The sequence below is a fragment of the Calypte anna genome, chromosome 1, assembly GCF_003957555.1.
Source record: "Calypte anna isolate BGI_N300 chromosome 1, bCalAnn1_v1.p, whole genome shotgun sequence".
Taxonomy (NCBI): domain Eukaryota; kingdom Metazoa; phylum Chordata; class Aves; order Apodiformes; family Trochilidae; genus Calypte; species Calypte anna.
In genome coordinates, this window is record NC_044244.1 from 108258385 (window position 1) to 108280790 (window position 22406).

Genomic DNA, 22406 nt, shown 5'->3' on the forward strand with positions numbered 1-22406 from the left:
TCAGTGCCATGGTCTGGTAACTGCAGTGGTAGTGGATCAAGGGTTGGACTTGATGATCTCTGAGGTCCCTTCCAACCCAGTCGTTTCTATGATTCTATGATACTTCCCTACATCTGCTTGTTATCACCCAATCATATTTTTCCTATACCCCTAGCACAGAACCCAAGGTTCCTAAATAACCAGGGTGGGTTTTTTTGCCTTTGTTCTTTTTTTCTTCCCCAACTCTCATGAGCTGGGAAGATTTTCGTGATTTCCAGCAACAGTGCCCTTGCAGCTTTACAAAAGGAAGCCTTGGAGCAGCCATCCCCTTCCCTCCCCTCCCCCGGCCCCTCACTACACGGGGAGCGGGGCAGAGCGGATCCAGCCTGGCTGCTGGGGCAGGCTGAACACAAAGTCCATCTCGCCCCATCCGTAAGGATTAAAGGTGGGAGGTGAGGGCGCTACTCTGAGCAGCAGGTGGCACTCGTGTGACAGCACCTAGAGCAGCAAGACGCCTTTCCTTAAACCCAAAAACCAGCCCGTGCCATTTCCTGAACTTGGGAGAAGTGTTATGTTCTAGTGAATACCTGCACCCCCCCCTCCCCCTCCCCGACTGTTTTAAGACATTGAAATAAGCATTTCTGATGTTTATTCTTAGAATACAGATGATACAGAACCAGAGTCAAACCTAGAATTATATTTTCCTGTGTGACAATACTGTTGGATAAAGGTAAAGGAGATTATTTTGGCAGTTTTCTTAATTCTGTCTTTTCAGGTTGTTATCTAGTTAACACTTTATATACTTAGCCTGCCTCCAGCCTGCCTCTATCCCACATAATGTTAAATGGAAAACACAACTGGATTGAAATTGTGGTTGTTAACATCAAAGCCTACAACATGTTTGTGTTGGTAAAGTTACTGCTTGCTGAAATAATTTCTTTAAAAGGTACAGTTACAAGCACTTTGATGTATTTACTACCTTAATTTACCCCTTTCCCAGCATTACATTCTTATTTCAAGCTCAACAAGGGCAACATCAGCCCACCTCTAATTAAAAACTGTTGGCCCAATCTCCCTTGGAATGATTGTTCATACAACCTAAAGACACAACAACAGCCTAAAGACACAAGGTTTTTAATGCAGTTTTTCCACCACTGTGCATCATCTGCCATGGGCAGGGGCTGTGCCTGGTGCTGTTGGGCAGGTGACATTGGCATTTCTTTTTCACACTGGAACTCATCTGTAGACATCTTAGAAAAGGGAAGACAGTATACTACAGGAAGTACCTCCTCAAGCTAGAACCTAACTGGTCATATTTTTTTGTGCTGTTTTATATAAAATGGCAACTATAAAGTAAGGACATTATTTTTCTAATCTAGAAAAGAGCCTGTGCAATGGAGGGAAATACCTCATGCAAAGCAACAACTTATGTTCTAAGCATTCCTCCAGTACAGACTCATCTCAGTGTGACCAAAATACATGTGGTGTTATTTCATATTATTCATTTCACATCACTTATTTCGTATTAATCTTGTGATATTCATCTCATACCACCACCTTGCATTGTTGTAGCACCATTTATTATTACACCTTGAAAGACATTATTCAGTATTATATTACAAGTCCCTTAACCCACCTCCCAAAATATATACATACATATAAAATGAGTTACTATGTTTAAGAAGGGATATCTTTAAAGGTCTTTGGAACAATTATTAAAAATGAAATAAGGAGAGAAACTACGTATTTCTACAAATTGTAGAAACTTACAGAATCATTCCTTTAGCATTTGTCTCAGAAAAAAGGGGGAACAACATGGCTGTTGAAGTCAGAAAAATTCCTGACAAGGCTGTCTGGATAGTTACATACATATAGGCTATCACAAGGCAGGCAAAGTCTTCAAGATTTATAGAGAACTGAAAGCACAAGAACTGCCAGCAAGGAGAAGGAAGGAAGTGATGTGTTTTCAGTAACAATGAGACACGGATAAAATTCCACTTTGCCTCTGAAGAATTTTGTCCTTTATCAGTAAATCCTTAAGCGATTCTCCTCTGGCTCTTTACATCCTGCAGAGCTTCAGAGGGAAGTTCTCTGTGATGAGATGGTCATCGTGTAGGAGGACAACAATATTAACTTCAAACTCTGGAAGAAGGGGGAAAAAAAACAAAAGAGAATTCCCTGTGAACCTGAGCTGCAGCAGCAGCATGAGAGGCAGGCAGCTGCTGCTGTCATGCACATGGTACTCCAGGCAGAACATCACTGTACACATCCCAGACCTTTGACCTTTCCTAGAGAACCTTGGCTCACTCTCATCTCGCAGACCTCTGGAATCATTTTCATATCACTGAAAAACTACAAGACAGTCTTCCTACAAGCAGTGTTCAGACATTTCAAAGTAAGATATTTTAGGAAAGATGCCTCAAACCAATATGCACTGTTTAGAATCATGGAAGTGGAAGAGTCAGGGAACAGATGACTCCTGTGCTGTCAGCACGTAACGTGGCCTTAAAATCCAGCATTATGCATGGCCATACAAAATTAAATACTAAAATATCATATACTTGCAAGCTAAGAAAAACATTTTTCAAAAGAAAATCTACTCCTCAGGTATTATATTGTGTATTTGTTCAAAAAGAAAATCAGCGTCAAAATCTATAACTAATCCTAATTCTGTTGAGACAGAAAACAAAGATAGAGGTAACGGATGAAGTGAACCAGAGATTAAAATAAACAGAAAATAATTGTCCTTTTTTAGAATCATCATAACTACATTAAGACTGTTTTTATAAATAAAACTCAATACTACTCTAATAGTAACCATTTGTCACTGTAAATTACTGCTTAATATCTAGAAAAAAGTGGAGAAGATTAAGATTTTAGGGAAAATCTCTTGTGCATGAGGTGCAAAAATACTCCTGGGGGAACAGATAAAGGAGCAGGCAAAGCTGAAAAACCAGTTGTGCACATATGTCCAAGGTATACAGCAAAAAGTGGGCAGCACTTCAGTTGGCAAGGAATCTAAAGGCTTGTAGACTCAATCTGATATAATAAAAAATACAACAGTTGAACAAATCCCAGCAAGAAGAAAAGAAGAAAAACAGGCTAGAAAAGCATTTTTGCAGTAATTATTTGGACAAGTGAGGAAGATCCTGAATTTCAGGTGTCACTGAAAATGCTGGATTTTGGCACCCATCATCAGGAAGAAGCAGCTGGTGTTGATCAAGAAAAGCAGTCACATACATCCTACCCTTACTTTTTCTACTTCTGAGTATGTGCTGCAGAATGGCAAACGAAAAAGGAAATGGAAAGAGAGGCTCTTGCTGGTGATGAAAAGGAGAGGATCATGTTAGGATTTTATTCTTCAGTTATTACCCCAGTGTTTAATCACACACAATTTTTTGGCAGAAAAAACCCCTACTTGACATTACACTGCTTCTCCTGTCCCTGCACAACTGTTTTTATTTAGAAGTATTTGGGCTCTATTTTATCAATCAATATGAAATACAACAGACTACAATCCTGTTCAAGAAACCTCTATAGGGAAGCAGATAGATGTCCTGGGTTCTCCTTGCAGTGCTGTCAGTGATTTATCCCATTACCTTCCCACGGGCTGAAGTGAAACCAGAAACTCAGATCAAAGACTGCCAATACAGCATGAAGTCCTATGCACTTACCAACTTTGAAGTTTGTTGTTTCCAAGGTTGGGCAAGTGAACAACCTAGGAAACACCATGTATATGGGAATTGGTAGCCCCCTGCAGACATCTCCATCAGCAATCTGAATATTCTGTATCTCTGTGGCATCTCTGGCATAACCTTCAGCACACCCTGGTGAAAGCAGGAAATTCGGGAGCAGGGAATGGGAGAGAAGAGAAAGCAGTTACCAAAATGAACATGAGCCAGCAGTGTGCCCAGGTGGTCAAGAAGGCCAGTGGCATCCTGGCCTGTATCAGGAACAGTGTGGCCAGCAGGTCCAAGGAAGTGATTCTGCCCCTGGACTCAGCCCTGGTGAGGCAACACCTCGAGTCCTGTGTCCAGTTCAGGGCCCCTCAGTTCAGGAAGGAGACTGAGGTCCTGGAGCAGGTCCAAAGGAGGGCAACCAGGCTGGTGAAGGGACTCGAGCACAGACCCTATCAGGAGAGGCTGAGGGAGCTGGGGCTGTTCAGCCTGGAGACAAGGAGGCTCAGGGGAGACCTCATCACTCTCTACAACTCCCTGAAAGGAGGGGGTAGCCGGGGGGGGTTGGTCTCTTTTCCCAGGCAGCCATCAGTAAGACAAGAGGGCATGGACTTAAGTTGTGCCGGGGGAGGTTTAGGTTGGATGTTAGGGAGAAATTCTTTACAGAGAGGGTGATCAGGCATTGGAATGGGCTGCCCTGGGAAGTAGTGGATTCTCCATCCCTGGAGATATTTAAAAAGAGACTGGATGTGGCACTCAGTGCCATGGTCTGGTAACTGCAGCGGTAGTGGATCAAGGGTTGGACTTGATGATCTCTGAGGTCCCTTCCAACCCAGCCAATTCTGTGATTCTATGAAAATTTACAACAAAGATAAGCAGAGCTGGTGGGGAGGTATGTGTGGGCAAAACATTTTGCTCTTTAACCTCCCAAGTTTTCACATTAAACAATCCAAATTAAGGATCATGAATATTATTTAAATTAATATTTGAACTGTTCCACCTGAAGTGCAAAACAATTTTTTGCAAGTCTTTTTAATTAGATGGCTTTTGACAACCTTTTGTATTTAAGCTGAAAGAGTACAAATAATAATTACTGCAGTCTATTCTATACACATTCCATTTATAGAGAAACTTACCACAGGTTTCCACACGTACTAACTGCAGCTCAATACTTTTGACTGCAGCCTCTGCGTTCTCCACTACCAGCTCCCCTGTTAGTGGCTGTGTAATGATGCAGTTTGTAGAACTGAGATGCCCTTTGATGAGAAATTTAGGAAGGGAGGCTCTCTGAAAAGATTGAGAGTGAAAATGACAAAAAAAAAGAAACAACTGTAAAAGCAAAGATAAAACTACCTTATGGAAAGACAATTGTCAAAATATGTAGGAAATTCCAAAAAGCTGCAGTTATAAATTCCAAAGGTCAGATATACCACATGTAACTTAAATAATGTAACCTGTTAAAAATGCATCCTTACACAGATACACTAAGATATCTCGTACTACCTTCCCCTCTGACATTGCCCCTACTCATTTCATCCATCTACATGAGCATTTTTCCTGGGATGAACTGAAAAAAGTTGGCTATTATAATTAATCCAAAATTAGGAACCTCACTGTGAAGTAGGGAGGCTGGCAGGAACTAGCAGGATGGTCAAATTAAGTTAGATGACAGTGCTCTAGAGAAGTGTATTCTGGTCCAACTTTGTTATGGATTACACTACAGTATTCCATTTCAATGGCTTTCCCACTTTTTTAAATTTCTCATCACCACTAGTATTGCAAAACAGGCATTTAAAAATCTTCATTTAATGTGAGATGAAGCATATTGCTGAGGTACAAAGACACCAATTAGGGCTATTAATAAAGTGTTTAATTTGAACACAGTGTCACACATTAATTTTCTTAAGAGGAAGCATGTTTCCTAGTTGTAAGGAAGGAGTAGTAAGGACAGCTGACAAAAGATGACTGTATATCTGTTTCCATGACAGACCAAAGCAGGGGATTTGCTCCCCCTGCCCTGGCCCTTTTAGGCCATCAGGCATCACAGATATTCTCTGTCAACACTGAAACTCATATGCCAGAAGTTCCATTTACATGTCAAGTTATGGCAGGAGGCATACTGTAGCAGTCAAGTTTTCTACCCACATCTTCAGCTTATATCTTCACCATCCAACTTTCTTAAGCTCTTTGAGCATCCTCCTCTAACCTTCCCCTTCTTTTGCAAACCTTATTCTTCACCCCCTCAATTTTTTGTTATTGACATCTTTCATGTCAGCTCCTACCTTCCAACCATCTGTTCACACTTGCCTGTGGCATCAGATTTCTTTGCCCACGTAACTGATTTTCCCTTCTTCCAAACCAACCCTCTGGCTCCAAAGTTTTTTCTCCCAATCTGTTTGTTTTGCTTAGTCCTGGCTGCCAGTACCAATGGCAGAAAAGTTCTCAGCTACTGTTTAGACTGTTTCACTAGGATACCCAACACCTCTGCAGAGTTAAGCTGTTCTACTCAAAACAAATCTTCGGGGGAAATAAAGAGGGATTTTCATGTATTTAGTTAATGTGACCTTAACTTGGGTCTTTTTTCATAAATTAAACAACACGAGTTACATCCCCAAGAAAACCACTCTATGAAATAGAGTCCTAATAATGTACTAGGGCACAAAAAGAGCTTTCAGAACAAAAACTCATTGCCATTTTCCCCAATCCTAGTCTACAAGAAATGTTTTTCTAAAGGTGTATTTCCTCTAGAGCCATACTACTCTTGTCAATACTGTTAATACTTTAATCCTAGCTGGGTCATCTCTCATGGGGCCTGTCATTTACACTCTATTTCATAATCTCCCCCAAATTAGAATCAAGAACATATGAGCAAATCTCCTCTGGTTTCTCCATCTAACATCTTTGTGCTTTGCTTGACTCCTGCAGACCTCAAAGGAGGTTGGAGCAAGGAGGGGAAGAGTCTCTTCCCCTTGATGGCGTGTGAGGGGACCAGAGGAAATGGATGCATGCTACCTCAGGAGAGGTTTAGGCTGGATATAAAGTAACAGTTTTTCTCTGAAAGAGTTGCAAGACAATGGAATAGTGTGTGCCCAGGGCAGTGGTGGAGTCACCAGCTCTGGAGTATTTAAATAGCCTCTGGTCCTGGTTCTTAGGGACATGGTTTGTTCAGTGGTGAGCTTACAGTGGTGGTCGAAGGTTGGACTGGATGACCTTGAAGGTCTTTTCCAACCAAAGATATTCTGTGATTCTGTGTGACTATTCTAGCAGACTACCAGAAATCAGAAGTCACTCATGATCTCCAGACAAGCAGAGAATTTTAAATTTTAATATATTATTATACCAGAACAGTGACTTTTTCTAACCCATCCACCAGGTAGTCCTTGTGCTGCCATACACATCCACAGCCATTCTTCAGACAGCTACACAATTAAATACCAAGTTCTGCTGGATCAGAGATGTCAGAAGTTTTAGAATCTGCTTTTGTGGTTATTTACTTAGAGCAGAAAAAGGCACAGAGTCTGTTCTTAAACTTAAGGAAAAGCCTGAAATGGACAGGACCTTCTGATGATGTACACCACTGTATGTTTGCTGAGCTCATGAGTAGAGTATCAAGATCCAGAAGAGAAAGCAGAAAATTACATGGGAACATGGTTCATAGGAAAAGCAGACTGATGAGTGCTTAGTATTTAGTCTAAAAAGAAATTTTGCCATGAAGAAGCGTTTATCCTTCTACTTGGAAAAATATCCTTAAATTTGGAAAAATCTCCAGAGACATGCTGCACTGCTATCTTCCACTCAGAAAAATGATAAAAATGTCTAAAAATTACTAAGCAGAGTTCCACCTTACAGGAGTCACTATTATAAGAGATGAGGCACAGTCACTTTATTGCTTACGAAGGTAAAACAGGATAAAGGGGGGGAAAAAAAAGTAATAGAGTTTATTATCTCTTACCTCTTTAACATTTTGCAAAGTTTCAGGAGTAATTGTGAAGTCTACTGGGCTTGGCATCAGTTTTTCTTTCTGTGACTACAAGTAATGAAAGAGTCAAACTGTAAGCCATGATTTACAAAAGATAAAGTCAAGCGAATATAATAAAGTCAACTGTTGGAGGGGCTGGTTTTCAGATTGCCTTCATACTTAAAATATGCAGCTATGTAATAAACCAAGTATGCAGCTATGTAATAAACCCCAAGATTTCCTGCCTTTGTTGTTAAATGACATTGTGATATTGTCTACACACAAGTCACAATGCATCATGAACCTAAACTGCAGAAACAGAGCTGTGACAATTTTGGGTTACGTTGTGTTTGCCATTGCAATACACCACAACAAGCTCTACACTTGTATGGTTTTTTGGCTTAAGTTCTACCTACACTGTAAAAAAAGAAAAAACAAAACCACATCATGTGGAAAAGAAAAAAATAGACTACCTACCTGAAACACATGGTATACTATAGAAAAAAAAAGCTAAATTTCACATTGCTGTATTTACAAATAGTAACATTTTTTATGTCACTTGCAGTGTTTCCTTTCATTACTAATACTTATAAATTCAAGCAGAGGAGAGGGGGGGATTATAAATGAATGCTCTATTGCTTCAGATATGGTTTTATAAACTCTCCCTCCTGTAATCTCTGCACATATAACTAGGAGATCCTCATCTGATGGAATTTAGTGTAGTTTTAATTTAACGGGCTTAGCATTCCAGCTTTTAAAATTGTAAATTAAATGAAACAAAACTTAGTCCAGGTTAGCTTTCCACACTGGAGAAGCTATTTTAGGGGCACATAATTACAGCTGTTCAGTATCTAGTAACACTACTTATCACAATATCAGTAAGTTAAGTCTTTCCATAAGGGGCTGAATGGGTCCTGAGCTCTGCTGAGATGGCAGCTTCTGTATCCTGTATCAGGAAGGGAAGCTTCACTTACCATTCACTATGCTCCTTATCTCAGTGAGGAGCACTCACATATGTAAGAGTAAGGGGCCAGCACAGCATCAAATATGAGACCCAACTGTATGTAACTGGGAGTTGGCAAAGCACCCCACCAATGAGCTTGGTTTTAACTCTTAGTTAGGATCTACCTCAGAATTCATAGAATTAGCCGGGTTGGAAGGGACCTCAGAGATCATCTAGTCCAACCCTTATAAAATAGGTTCTGCTGCCCAGCTGCAAGATGGAAAATATTAGCAACAGGTTGACTGTATTTTCTCATAAAAGACAAATTCTGGCAAAGAACAAGTTTACCAGAAATGGTACACTGAGCACTGACAGTGAGAATTATATGTTCAGTAAAACCTCGTTAATTCAGCCTGACTGGGAGATTGATGATTTACTGACTTGTGATCCAAGAAGTGCTGTAGTTGGAACAAGAAATAAAACCAGGAAACTTCATAATATGTAATTCGTTCACTATTTTGACAACTGTAGCTTACTTATAATGTAATAATGGACCAATAAATTGTAGCATAATATACTTTAGAAAAGAATGAAATCTTACCAACAGGAAACTTCTTTATAGCACATAGCTAAACTTCTAAAAATGTACTATAGAATTAAAGTAACATTTTCAGTATTATTCATAAGTGAGACAAAAGAGTCTAGTGCTTTAATGTCCTGTTAAGAGTTCAAAGGAATGATACAAAGAGTATGTTCTACCAAGCTGTGGGTGAAAAAAGAAGTACTTAATCAGGCCAGCACAGTCTGTACCGACATCAGCTGCCCTGAACATGTGTACAAGTCAATATAAACTACAAACCACTCTGACATAGCAACTTCAAGTAACAAGGCATTTCTTGTGAGGCAGCTGAAACTCATCCCACAAGGGCATCTCCACAGGAGGAAGGCTGTCTCCATGCTGAGCCCACAGATGTGGGTATTTGTTAACCTAGTTTTCTTAGCATATTGCCAGCTACAGGCTTACTTAATAGCAAAAGTGCTTAAGCTGACAAGCTTCTTATATCCACCTTGACACTGTCCCAGCTTTGATACTTTGAGTCATAAATCATAATGAGTCATGTGAAGAGAAAACAGGTATTTTCTCTTCACCAGACAACTCCCATTTCTAGGATGGCCAGAGTGGGTGCATGGAACCTTTGGCTAAGCAATGCTCAGTTAATCTGAAACAGTGTGTAGAACACCATAGGATTTATTTATATTTATATAATATGCTATTATTATATATAATATGCATTTAATATGCTAGTGCTTCAGAACTGAAAGGATGAGCGAAGAATAAACTGGGCGCAGTACAAAAACATCTTTTAATCCAAGTCATCTTTATACCATTTTTAAAATTCAAAATATTATTCTGATTATTCTAATCAGAAGCAACTGAACCCTGGCTCTTATGGGTGTTGTGTTTTTTGGGTTTTTTTGAGGCTAGCTTCCTTTACTCATACACAGCCCATGTGTTGCTATTATAAATTACATTACTTTAACTGTTTTTCTAAACCAACCTTATTGCCAAACTTCACTTAGAGTGAAAACCAAACCAAAATAAAAATAATCTCACTTGGTGGAGTTAATACAAATCACACTTACCAATGAGTGGACAATGAATTCACAAGTCTTAGTCAGGTCTTTTGCCAGTAGAGAACGTCGCATATCACACCGTAGGGCATACTGGCAAAGAGGATGGCAGAAAAAAAATAATAAAAATTACCATGGCTAAGACTTCCTCTATCTCTTATTTATTTAAAGCATCATTGACAAAAGTTTAACAGGCCATGTATTCGCCAGTGGAGGGGAGAGGAAAAGGAAATAAGAGGCATACAAGGATTTTAGATGTTCCCAAGTGGAAGTTTTTCTGTGTGTTTACAACCCCATAGTTATTTGCAAATGCTGTCCATGCCTTCTGTGTTAGGTAATAACCTGTGAGATTGAGGGATGAATTCACTGACAGACAGCAGTGATCTTGAACAGCTTTGGCACCCACATTGCATCCAGTTAAGTGATTACAACCACACTGTGGGTAAGTGATTATCAATAAGATACTAACAGCATTCTAATTTTAAATTCAATCTTACGGTCAATTTAGCAGTGGTAACAGTTACAAGCATATTTAATGGGAAACTTTTGACATCAAAAATCAGTAGTGTGAAGTCTAGACAGACATCAGGCAAAAAAGGTTAATTTTGCTTTTCACTGTTAAAAACTTGCTTCCCATTTTCTCCCCTTTCTCCCCTAAAAAGGGAGCCAATAAATCAGTGACTGAAAAATAGTATGACCTTAATTATCACATACAGTTCAGCATCTACAACACAGGTTTTCAATGTCTTTACAGGTAGGGAATTCGTTGTGGAGGGTTTTTTTATTGTTTCGGTTTTAGTTCCTTTTTTACAGATGAGAAACTCTCTGCATATAACCTGAATGTGTGTGCAAGAACAGAACATGGGAGAACACTTCTTTCCCCATCACAGACCATGGTTTCCACTAAGTTGATCACTGCTGAGCAAACATTCTACTACTGCACTACATTTTACCCAAGACCAGAGAACAGAGCTCAGTGAGGCTGCAGGACCACACGTCTTGAAGTTTAGCCCAGAGCCTCCCCAGCAGTGTCTGATGAGAAGGTCTCTGCCTGAGAACAAGACTTGAAGGTTGATACTGAACTCCCAGCTAACACACTAATGTCTAGATCAAGAAATAGAGGCTTTTAGACTGCACAGAATTTGGTCTAGGAAGTGTTTCTTAAAGAGCACTTTTAGTTACTCAACTGAAAAAATAAATAGGTAACATATTGTTTGTAGTCTATTTTTGTTTCTTGATTTGGACAGAGAAAAAAAGTATAAACATGTTAGAAGCAAATTAGCTCTTTCATTTGATTTATTTAAAACTAACAAAGTATTTTTAAGGTGTTTAAGCCTGATTTTCTAGAAAGCAGACATAACATTCCCCAGTTTATATCTATGTATCTGTTTTATTAGGTATCGGTGTACTTTAAATAATCTTGGGACAGGCTCCTAATTAATCTATATATTAAGGTAGACTTTAAAGTATACCTTAAAACAACTGATATTGACAATAGGCAAGTTATCTGGATCATGGAAAGCAATTCAGCCTGCTTTACACCATTTTTGACATACCTACCACAAACAACAGATGTTACATTAAGAAGACAAGACTGAAATGAGATATAGGAAGTTCTTAAAAAAACCCACATCTGCACCTAGACAAAAACTAGTGAATGTTTCTTTTAGTTACTTCTGATAGGCTAGTAGGAAGGAAGAATTTTGTGGGTTTTTATGTTTGTTAGGGTATTTTTCTGTAATCCCTGACTGTAATATAAGACTTTCAGCTCAGCTGAGTAGGTACATGGTTTATATTTTGTCATCACACCAAATACTCTCATCAGTGACATACCAGTGTGAACAAGTTCTACAACCCAGTGATTCTTTACCATTACTGGTCCGAAAAATTAGTGGCTCCTTCAATTTTTCCTCTCTCTCTCTCTTTTTTTTTTTTTTTTTTTTTTTTTTTTCCCCAAATAAACAGAAAACCAAAAAACCCCCCAAAAAACCAAGCAAACAAAAACCAACCAAAAAACCCAAACCCACAAAAAGATCCCACCCCAAACCACCACTCATCAGGAAGAAAAAGCATTGTCTAACACAATATTTACATCAGAAAAAAAAAAGAAAAAACCCAACAACCCTGGCCTATAGTAAGAAAACTTTTAACCAAAAAGGGTCAAACTTTGAAACTGTGTTTCCACAAAGTTAATACATGTATACAGTACACAGAGATTTGGGCAGGAAATATTACTGGTCATCTCCACAGGAAAGCCCACAATTCATGTTTTTGAAGATGCTAGAAACTCTCAACTCTTCTGTTTGAGATGAAATTATGAAATTACACAGCCACACTTCTTTTGAACAAAAGGGCACTGTGGTGCAGTCTTTTTCATAAATGGAATGGATATAGCTGTCTACAATAGTAGGTGATCAGATATATGTTACAGGTATTTCAGGCAAGACACTTTGTTACTGTTCATGCCATCATTCTTTACAAGATTTACTCCATATGGAAGACCAGAAACTATAAGCAATAATAAGATTTCCTCTAGTTAGAAGACTCTTCTCACAAATGAATGCAAGAAAACAGACTCAGAACACTAAGTTGCTTCCTTTCTGTAGGATTTATCCCTGTATCCTAAAATAGAGCTGTTGTGTCAGTACACTTAATTTTTAACACTTGAATATTATTAGCAGTAATTGCTTATTTATTATGCTAATAAAGTTTCACTGGTATTAGGTTAACAGTAAAGACACTCGTATCTGCATACTTGTATATGTACTACTAAACAGATTATCTTCGTGATAGTAATAAAATCAGAACTGGATGAAAAGATCACCCTGTAAGAGAACTGTACAAGACTAAACAAGCACTAATGCATTTTATCTTTTCTCAACCCAAAGTTCCTCTTTCCAGTATGGTTCTAATTCTCTCTTGTACATCCCATGTTACATCTAGTAAGTTTTATTACCATCAACTGTATCTAATGAAAAACTTAAACTTGCTCTAAAAGGGAACAGACATCACAAGGATTTTTTAAAAGCAGTATTATATAAGTTAGCATGCATCATGATTTTCAATCTAAAGTTATATCTAGAAAATACAGTACACATCATAAGCATACTAAGCTTGAAAGCTATTTACTTTAAAGGATCTCTAACTTTCTGCTACTTCTTCAAATTAAGAAAAGAAAACGTGTTACACTGTGAAAAGAAAATCACAAAACTTTACCTCTTCTTCCATGGAATAAGAGAAGCTTTACAATATATTCTGCAGATAACTAAAGTCCAGATTTTCCTTACAGATATGACAGTCTTACCTGAATATTAACAAAGACGCCATGATATGTCTCATACAGAACTCTGTTCCCCTTCATATGCAACGGAAGCTCAAATGGAATTTCTGTCTTGCCACTGGGAAGCTTCCCTGGTTTTACCATTTCAATAGTGCTGTTAATGATCTGAATAGGCTGTAGAGACAAATATTAAGTGATTTAGGTTGAAGCAGTTACAGTCTCATCATTTCAAGCACCACCAACATCCGTGAAACTCAAACAGATTTCCTCAATTTCCAGAAACTCGGGTACTTCATGACACACAGCTCTCCAGTCTTACAATGAAAAGGAATACTAAGAATGCCTTCCTGGAGAAAACAATGTGATTTATTTTCTGGTTGTACCATATGAGCAAACATATTTAGAGAGCTAAACAGCAGAGTCTCAAGTGCTTTGGAAAGCGGAGTTCCGTTTTCTAAATTACATCCCTTAATAGTAGCAGCAGCAATGCAACTGGCTATTCCCTCCTCACGTTCTCCTTGGTCCTTTCCCACCCTAAAGATCTACATCTAAGACCAGATTCCCACTGGGACACTGGCTAATTATAATTTCACCCAGGAAGTCTGCTTGCAGATTACACTCCTTTTCTCTATGGAGTTTTAGTATTATTTTCCCCTCTACTGACAGGAGTAAGAAAACCTATTGCTTCTACTGTTTTTTTCTGTTTTTCAGTTTTCCTGGGCAGATTATTCATACTCTAAACAAACTAATTATGGTAGATCTTAAAAGCTCCTGCACTGAGGTTATCCTAACTTAATCAGTTTTGCAAACATAGCTATACTGCCTCTACACAGAGCCAGCCTTGCTTCTATCAGTACAGCCATCTTCATACCCTGAGATAACTTGTCCTGCTGGATTCCAAACCCCACAAACCAAACCTGGAGAGCAGTATAGAGGCCTTCCAGGAGCTCTGCAAGTCAGTCTGCACACAGCCTCATAGCCCACAGAAAAGCTTGTGTGTATTCTATAGCATGCCTGGCCTCTGCATAAACTATTGGGATAGTGACTGATCTGGCAAAAAAGTCCAATTAAACTAAATTTCCAATTAAAAATTAATTTCCAATTAAAAAATTCCAATTAATTCCAATTAATTTCCAATAAAAAAAAATTTCAGATTTTTTTTTTCTTTAAATCATGGTCCTTCAGTGCATCATTCAGTAACCATACCATTTATGTTACTGTATTTCAGCCCTAAAGAAAAATCTCCAATCAGTGCAAGTTCCTCCCCCAAAACATCATCATGTATCCTTAGATAATTCTGAGCATTTTGTGGTTTTCTATCAGTTACATACAATGAAGTGCTGGCTGAGAGCCAGTAAAAAAAGACTTAACGAAAGAAAACAAAAGTTTTGTGTTAAAAATACTAACTTGCACAGATCTTACCTTGACAGAGTTATAGAAAGCTTCAAACACACCCACACTTTTGGCACTAAGTTGCAGATTTACTGATCCTTCCATTGTTAAGGAGATACCTTGGTGCTGGACTGCATCCTTACTTGTTATGACCACAACTCCAGAAAGAACTTCCTGATAGGAGAGAAGGCAACATGAAAGCATTTGTTTTAAAAAATTTCAGCTCTTACAGACAGTGTGTTCATTGATTTTCAAACTCAAGAAAACTGTTCCCAGAGAATAGTCTAACCTTGTCATAAAATACAAATAATGATAAGGAAAGCAATGTGAGAAACAGACCCCTCTACTTCTACTTTGTCTGCTTTAAAAATATTCTCCTCCTCCTTGCAGAAGTACAATCTGAGCTTCAATTTCTTCACGAAGTTTCAAGATCTTCCTCTCCACAAAGATGAAAAATATCCTTATAGACAACCAAGGTAACAGATAAGTTCCATCTCTCATGTTAATAGGCAATTCCAGGAGAAAATTTTAAATGAAGAGTGGGACAGTCAGCCAAGGGAGATGGAAGAGAAGACATAACTATAAAAGTGATGGCCAAGTTGAGAATAAAAATCACCACAACAGTGGGGCCAAACAAATTTAAGATACATAAATAAATAGTTGTTCAGCTACACAAGCAAATTCCATGCTACATGGGCAATAGTTTAATAGTGTATCTGAACTGAAGGCACAAGTTGTATGACCCAAGAGATCCCACTAAGAATGTTCTGTCTACAAAATTTTATTTGCACAGGAACACTGCATCTTGGAAGTCAACTTAGTCAACATCAACTTAGAGGTTTGAACACTGAAAAGGAGACAAACTGCAGAAGAGCCAAACAGTTTGTTTTACATACCTCACAGTTTATCCTTCCCCTCTCCTGCAACAAAGAATCCACTTCAATTCAGAGTTCCACATCAAAAATTCATACACATTTGGAAATAGCAGCAAGTGATCTGAGAATCTGAAGAAAGTTCCCTGGGGCTAATCTCTCCTGCTAGAGTAATGCTCTCTGCATCTTCACCAGGCTTGCAGCCTAGACACGAAACTACGTATCACTCCAACCAAAGGGTAATTCAGACTGCCCACTTTACACTCAACCAGTTAAAACCAGTAAACCAATCTAGTTATCTACATCTCTAACAGATGCTATTTGAATTTTGCCAGTTGTTTGCCTTTACTAGTGGCACAGGATGGTGCAGAAAATGGGTCAAGAGGTTTAAAGCAGAACAGGACAGCAGCAGAACATCAAGCACTACAGTGAAGGTTGATGTGCTGCAAGTCTGAAAAGAGAACCTGCAGAAACTGGGAAAAGCCAGGAAAAGGAGGCACAAGCACAAAAGGACAGTGTAGAAAAGCTGACCTAAATACTGTACTGCTTTGCTAACAGGCTTTAATCAGTACAAGCAATTAGGTTACTGCTTTGAAAAATTAGTACAGATGAACTATAAGAAGCAAGGACAATCCTGAACATACGAACTGCTTTAAGAAATGAGAGCAGCCTCCTGCCACACGGCAACAACCTACTCCAGAGCTATTGCCTCCATACTTTCATGTGATAAGGTTGTATGTATTTGGGACAGAAAAGAGAATTGACTTGGAAGTTTAATATGAATTTTTCTTACAACAATCAATTTCTCTTAAGAAATTGAAAAAATACCTCTGAACTGCTTTCTAACAAAAACTTTTAAAGATCACTAATGCCAGGGAGAGGAAATTACCATGAAAAAGATGCTGTAGTATTTACTTGGACTGTTTATATGGAATCAGATTATATTTCTGGTTGATGTATGTGGGGAAGCCAGCTATATCTTTTCTGGAGAAAAGCTACTTTGTCCTTTTTTTGTGTGTAAAACCAGGGTACCCCTGTATCTAGTACCTAGAAAGTACCTATTTTCATATTTTATTAGATAATTTGATGGCATCCTTGGTAAGAAAAATCAGCCTAAATTTTATTTTTCAAATGCAACATAGCTGAAAAAAAAAAAAAAAAACAAACAAGCCACAGGGCAAGTTTTCAAGACCACCAAAAATCTGTGACCATACTTCTTGAGGTGTTGACAACAGCAAAGGACATAATTCCAAATGCAGAAATGGCTAACATTTCCCTGGTTCCACTTGATATTCATTGTACATCTGTGGATTAAGCTTTTCATTACTTTGGCAGAATGAAGTGTATGGGCAGTTGGTTACCAACAAGATGCCCTAGGTTCCTTCTAGATTCCACTTTCCATATCACACGAATTCACTTTTTGGACAAAGAGCAATCAATTGGCAATTTGAAAATTCACATTAAGTTCATGTAAGTCACATTTACTAAATACTCATTTTCTTCCACATACATTCCTCTATGCAAGTCACCTACAAATCTTAACTACTTATTCTTCTGACGATTTAGAAAACACGGAACACATTCAGTAGAGAAAGTCTGCTAGACCCAGCCAACTAGTTTGTAGATGCTTTAAGACCTCAATGCTCAGATTTACTAATTAGCTTGACTTAAGTATATTTTGGACTCACTTGTGAAGTCTTACTTGATGTTAACTATGGCACCTCTCTTTGTACAATGTATTTTCCTGACTTATCAGCACAGAATTATTTTAATTATCAATCTCAGAAAAACTGCCACTGTTACTCCAGTCATCCTGTTCAGATTTTCTAAATAAAACATATCATTAGTTGTGCCTGGCCCTTCATTCTTTGGGCATTCCATAGTTTATTAAACGAGCTTCAATGGCACAAGAATTCCTATCCAAATAAAAACAAAACCCAAAAAACAGCATCACTGATTTTCTGTTCCTAGGAACTTAGACACAGTTTTTCTGCTTTTCTTCAATACTTGTTTTTTACTTACAACTTGAAGTAATTTATTTAAATGAGCTTTTCTCATACTGAAGTACGTATATAATATAATAAAGATCTTTCTTTGGTTACTTCCTCCAGTTTCTGATGATAACTAAAGAGTACAGATATTTCTTACTGTTTAGCATAGCAAGTTATTTTGCCTAAATTCCTTTTTAAAAGCAGGAGAACAACCTCAGGCTTGCATTATGCTTGACTGCTTTACAGATTTTGTGTCTAATTTATCCCAATTAAAAATGAACTGTTAACACAGGAGCAAAGAACACCTAAAAGCTGCAGCATTGTTGCTTACTCAACTCCCTAGAACTAAAAGTTTTAGGAAGTGAAGTGACTTCCACTTGGTGTAGGAAAGATAGATCTGTAATTTCTTTCTGTGCCCAGAAAATTTCGACCAAAAAAATAAAATTGTACTTCTAGTGTACAGTTCTTCCATCAGTGTGTTTTCTCATGACTCAGACCTTCACGTTGCAGGACCAGTTAATGAACTACAATTATAAACCTTTTTGCATGGAATTAAAGTGGAAGCAATAAAACCAATACTAACAGATTTATTAATCATAAATATCTTACTTAATTTCAGCTTCCAAATGAACTATCCTTTTCTTAAATTAAAAATTAAATAAACCCAGTTTAGAGTGATATAAAGCAAGCCAAGTGATGAAACTGAAAACAGGCACAGCATTATAATACTGAAATAACTAAGATCTTCTAGTAAGCCGAATTAGCAAAATGACATAAAAGTGAGAAAAAAAAAGTGTTCTTCACCACCATGATGCCAGACCTAGAGGGATGTTTCATTCACAAAATTATAATTTAGCTTTATGAAAGATGATTTGACAACTGTAGAACAGATGCTACCTACTCTTCAATTTAAATCTGTTTAAAGTAAGTTTTCCAGCAATAAAAATATTCAAGAAATTGAAATATGCTTTATACACTGTGTCAGCCAAAGTACTAATGTACAGGAAAGCTATGTGTCAAATGGATTTTTATAATACAAGTGTGGGGAAAGAAAAAAAAACAAAACAAGAGACATGAAAACTTAAAACTTCTGCTCTTCTGCTTAAAGAACACAGTATTTCTAGAAAAGCAGTGACTAACACATGCACCCAACACATGCACCAAGTGATTTTTTTTCTAGTTATGCTTCAAGTCTTAAACAATGAAAGAAGGAGCAGCATTTTTTCAAGCAGCTGCAAAAGTTGAAGTACGCACAATCACCTTATTGCTATCAACAACTACATCCGTGAAAAAAGTTAAGAAATCAGATGCTTTCACTAGTGAAAAAGCATAAAAACACATCTGCTCTTGCCAAAGTACTTCACATAAGATGAGCTCTCCTATCAGACACAGAGCTTAAGACTCTTGGAGGTTTGTTGGGGTTTTTTTGCAGAGTGCAGAATGGGAGCGATGCTCAGGAGCATCTGGGCACACCTGCTCGCTGTGTCAATGCATCAGTCCTGCGGTCACAAAGCAGAAAGAACTGAAGCGACACTATGGCTCCTACAGGTGACCTCCCAATGGCCATGCCTCGGGGGGCCTCCGTCCCTCTTTCCCCATCCCTGCCGCCCTCCACAGCGGCTGGGGCTAGCAGTAGTCCTGAAGTATTGCCCCGCTAGCTAGGGGGAAAAGGACAAAAAGCAGACTTTTAATAAGACAAGAGGGCATGGACTTAAGATCTGCCAAGGGAGGTTTAGATTTGATATTAGGAAGGAATTCTTTAGAGAGGGTGATCAGGCATTGGAATAGGCTGCCCAGGGAGGTGGTGGATTCTCCATCCCTGGAGGTTTTTAAGGAGAGACTGGATGTGGCACTCAGTGCCATGGTCTGGTAACCACAGTGGCAGTGGATCAAGGGTTGGACTTGATGATCTCTGAGGTCCCTTCCAACCCGGATGATTCTGTGATTGATCCCAAAGGCGGGCCGGAGCTGAGCACCGCTTCGCTACAGGAGGCAGCGGGAGCCCGTGGCGTCCTCGGTGGGGAGCCAAAGGTGAGCCGCGGGGACAGGTACTGGGAAAGAGAAAGCTCTGAGCAGGGACAGAAGTAAAGCTTCCCCTAGTACAATGGCAGCAACAGCCCCATCACCACGGCGCGAAGCGGAGAGCCGCCGCTACAAACCGAGACAGAAAGAGGGCGAACTCTTCCGTCATCGAAGGAAGGGCCCCTCTGCCTCGGTGCAGCTGGGACCATCCCGGGCTGCCGGCAAGTCCCGGCGGAGAGCAAAGAACCGGGAGACAGCATCAGGCGGGCAGACCGGCCTCGCAGCGACAGTTTCAAGCCGAGCCGAGCTGCAGCAAAAGCGCCGGGGCTGTCCCGAGGGGGCTGCTGGCGGCCGGCAGGGGCGGGGGGCAACGGCGGGGGCTGTGAGGCGGTTGCAGCCGTTGGTGAGGCACTCACCCCGCAGCGATACACCTTGTTGGCCCGCTTGATCTTGATGTCCAGCGCGGTGCCCATCGCGGCCACGTGCGCTGTCACATGACCCGTCCCGCAGGGAAGGAGCCGTTCCCCGGCCACCCCGCTTCCGCCGGTAAGGGCGGGGAGGAGCAGGGGGGGGGAGGGTGTGTGCCCGTCCCACGAGCATCCGGGTCTCTGCGTGCGTCATTCCGCAGCCGGTGACTCCGCTTCCCGGTAGGCTCCGCCTGCTTCCTGGTAGTCATCTAGCAGTGGGGAGGGGGGGAGGCGGGGGAGAAGTAAAGGAGGATAAAAGTAAGGGTGGGGGACACGCTTCCCACCGGCCATGTCGGCGCCTTCCCGCCGCCGCGGGGGCGGAGCCGAAGGGCTGGTGACGCAACACGCCCCGGGGACTACAGCTCCCGACGTGCTGTGCGTGAGAGGCATGCGCCGCATGGCCTGACGGGGGCGCGTAGGCGGCGGTGGCGGCGGGAAGGTGGGGCGGGGCGTGACGTGACGTAGGGCGGTGCAGCCGTAACGGTCGAGGTCTGGAGAAAGGCGGGGGAAGGGCCTGTGCGCATGCGCGGTCGGCGTGCGCGTTGTCCGTTGGCGGGCGTTGCGGGGCGTTGGTTGGGCCCGGTGCTGAGGGGCTCGGTGCGTTTCGCCACCAGCGGGCGGGGAGTCCCCGATGTCGGAGAGACTGCCCCATCGGGCCCATCGGTAGCGGGGTCGTGTGGTGTCTGGAGTGTGAGCCGCCCCGCCTCGCCTAGATAGGTCCTCACGGTGCGGGCTGGAGCGTCTCCCTCGGCCCCTGCTAGCGCGGCCTCGTCGCTCCTGCGGCGTGGTTAGAGCCTGCGGGCCGTGTTGTAATCGGTGCAGTCACGATGGGAGATGAGAAAAAGCTCACCAGTTTTTAAGTGTGTATTTCTGACTGCGCGGAAGAGGATTAGACTTACATATGCCTTGCAGTTGTAAGAACCTGTATATATTCGAGGACTTGGATCTGTTAACAATTATTAAATGATTTAGCATAATGAATTAAAAATACACTCCAGCCTCTGTTCTCAGAGTCGTCAGCAACTTGATTCAAGAAAGCAATTTCCTTGCAAAATACACAGAAAATCTCTCTTAACCTGAAACAGAAATACCTCATCTGGAAAGTTGCAGGTGATCAACTAATGTGTGTGGTCATGGTTTTGATACTGAGAGAAATGCTTCCATGTCTCAGAGATACGCACCATAGGTAATTCTTATGTATTTCAATGGGACCAGAAATTCTCCATCAGCAGTATCTCAAGTCCCAAAAGAAATCTATGTAGCGTGAATCTAGTCATGAATTTTAATGCTTTTCTAAAGTCATTATTCTTACTATGTTGGAGAGTGAGGGCAGCCATTTCACTGAGATGTTATAACAAGAAGCCAGCTTCAGAGTTTAGCAACACCATTATTATCTCATTCAAAAAGGTGGGAATTCTTTAATTCTGTGTTTAACTAGGTGAAAGAGCAGGGGTTGTGACAGATTCCTGATTTTTTTAATTGAAATAACCACTGAAAGACTGAACAAAAAAATCTGGAAGTGGACTGTGCAGATACTGTAAGCTGGCTCAGCTGTAACAGAAGTATATCTAAAGAGCACAGCTGAAGGGTCATGACAGATTTGTCTGTGGAATGCTGACTTCCAAGAAGTCTTTAGATGGCCAAGATAGACACCCGAGGAAGTGTTCATTGGTGGCTTTATGGATCTTCAAAGCCTGATTCCTAGAGCTGATTCTCTTGATCCGAACTTGAAGACTAGTTTCCTAGCATTTTTATTACTCTTCTCTGTGAAAACAGGTAATGAAAATGCATTTAGAAGAAATCATGAAATGAATGAGCTTTTTGAAGGCTCTGTTCTCTGCATTTGAACTTTAGTGCCTAATATAAATTACTTTAAAGTTTTTTAAAGATTGATATTTAGAAGTAGCAATCTAAAGATTAGGTTTTCTTAAACTTCATGTAGTTTAAAAAAAAAAACCATGCCCTAGCAACAGCAAGCAGAGAGGCCATTCCTGAGCATGAAGGGCCTCTGGAAGTGACAGGAGGGGAGTTCTCACCTCTTACATGAAGCAGTCTGAGCACTGCAGGTCTTCGTCCAGTCCCCTCGGCCACATGAGGCTGAGCAGCTGGTCTGTCCTATTCCTCCTCCTCCTCACCCCTACACAGGCTTCAGTACTGAAGGCCATTTCATTCTGCTGGAGGGCTTAGGGGAAG

At 40.4% G+C, this 22406-nt stretch overlaps 1 protein-coding gene across 2 annotated transcripts; it reads right to left on the bottom strand.

Moving 5' to 3' along the window:
- Window positions 1-1540: 1540 nt before the first annotated feature.
- VPS26C (VPS26 endosomal protein sorting factor C) lies at window positions 1541-20465 on the bottom strand. 2 transcript variants are annotated; one of them, XM_030469022.1, is made up of 8 exons: window positions 20163-20465; window positions 14892-15035; window positions 13494-13643; window positions 10202-10282; window positions 7609-7683; window positions 4793-4943; window positions 3654-3806; window positions 1541-2121 (listed from the first exon to the last, which is right to left on the bottom strand). In XM_030469022.1, the coding sequence occupies exons 1-8, from the start codon at window positions 20217-20219 to the stop codon at window positions 2039-2041; spliced, it is 894 nt and encodes a 297-aa protein (XP_030324882.1). In that variant the 5' UTR covers window positions 20220-20465; the 3' UTR covers window positions 1541-2038. The 2 variants fall into 2 exon arrangements, with proteins under 2 accessions (XP_030324882.1, XP_030324881.1); XM_030469021.1 differs by lacking the exon at window positions 20163-20465 and adding an exon at window positions 19884-20138.
- Window positions 20466-22406: the final 1941 nt, after the last annotated feature.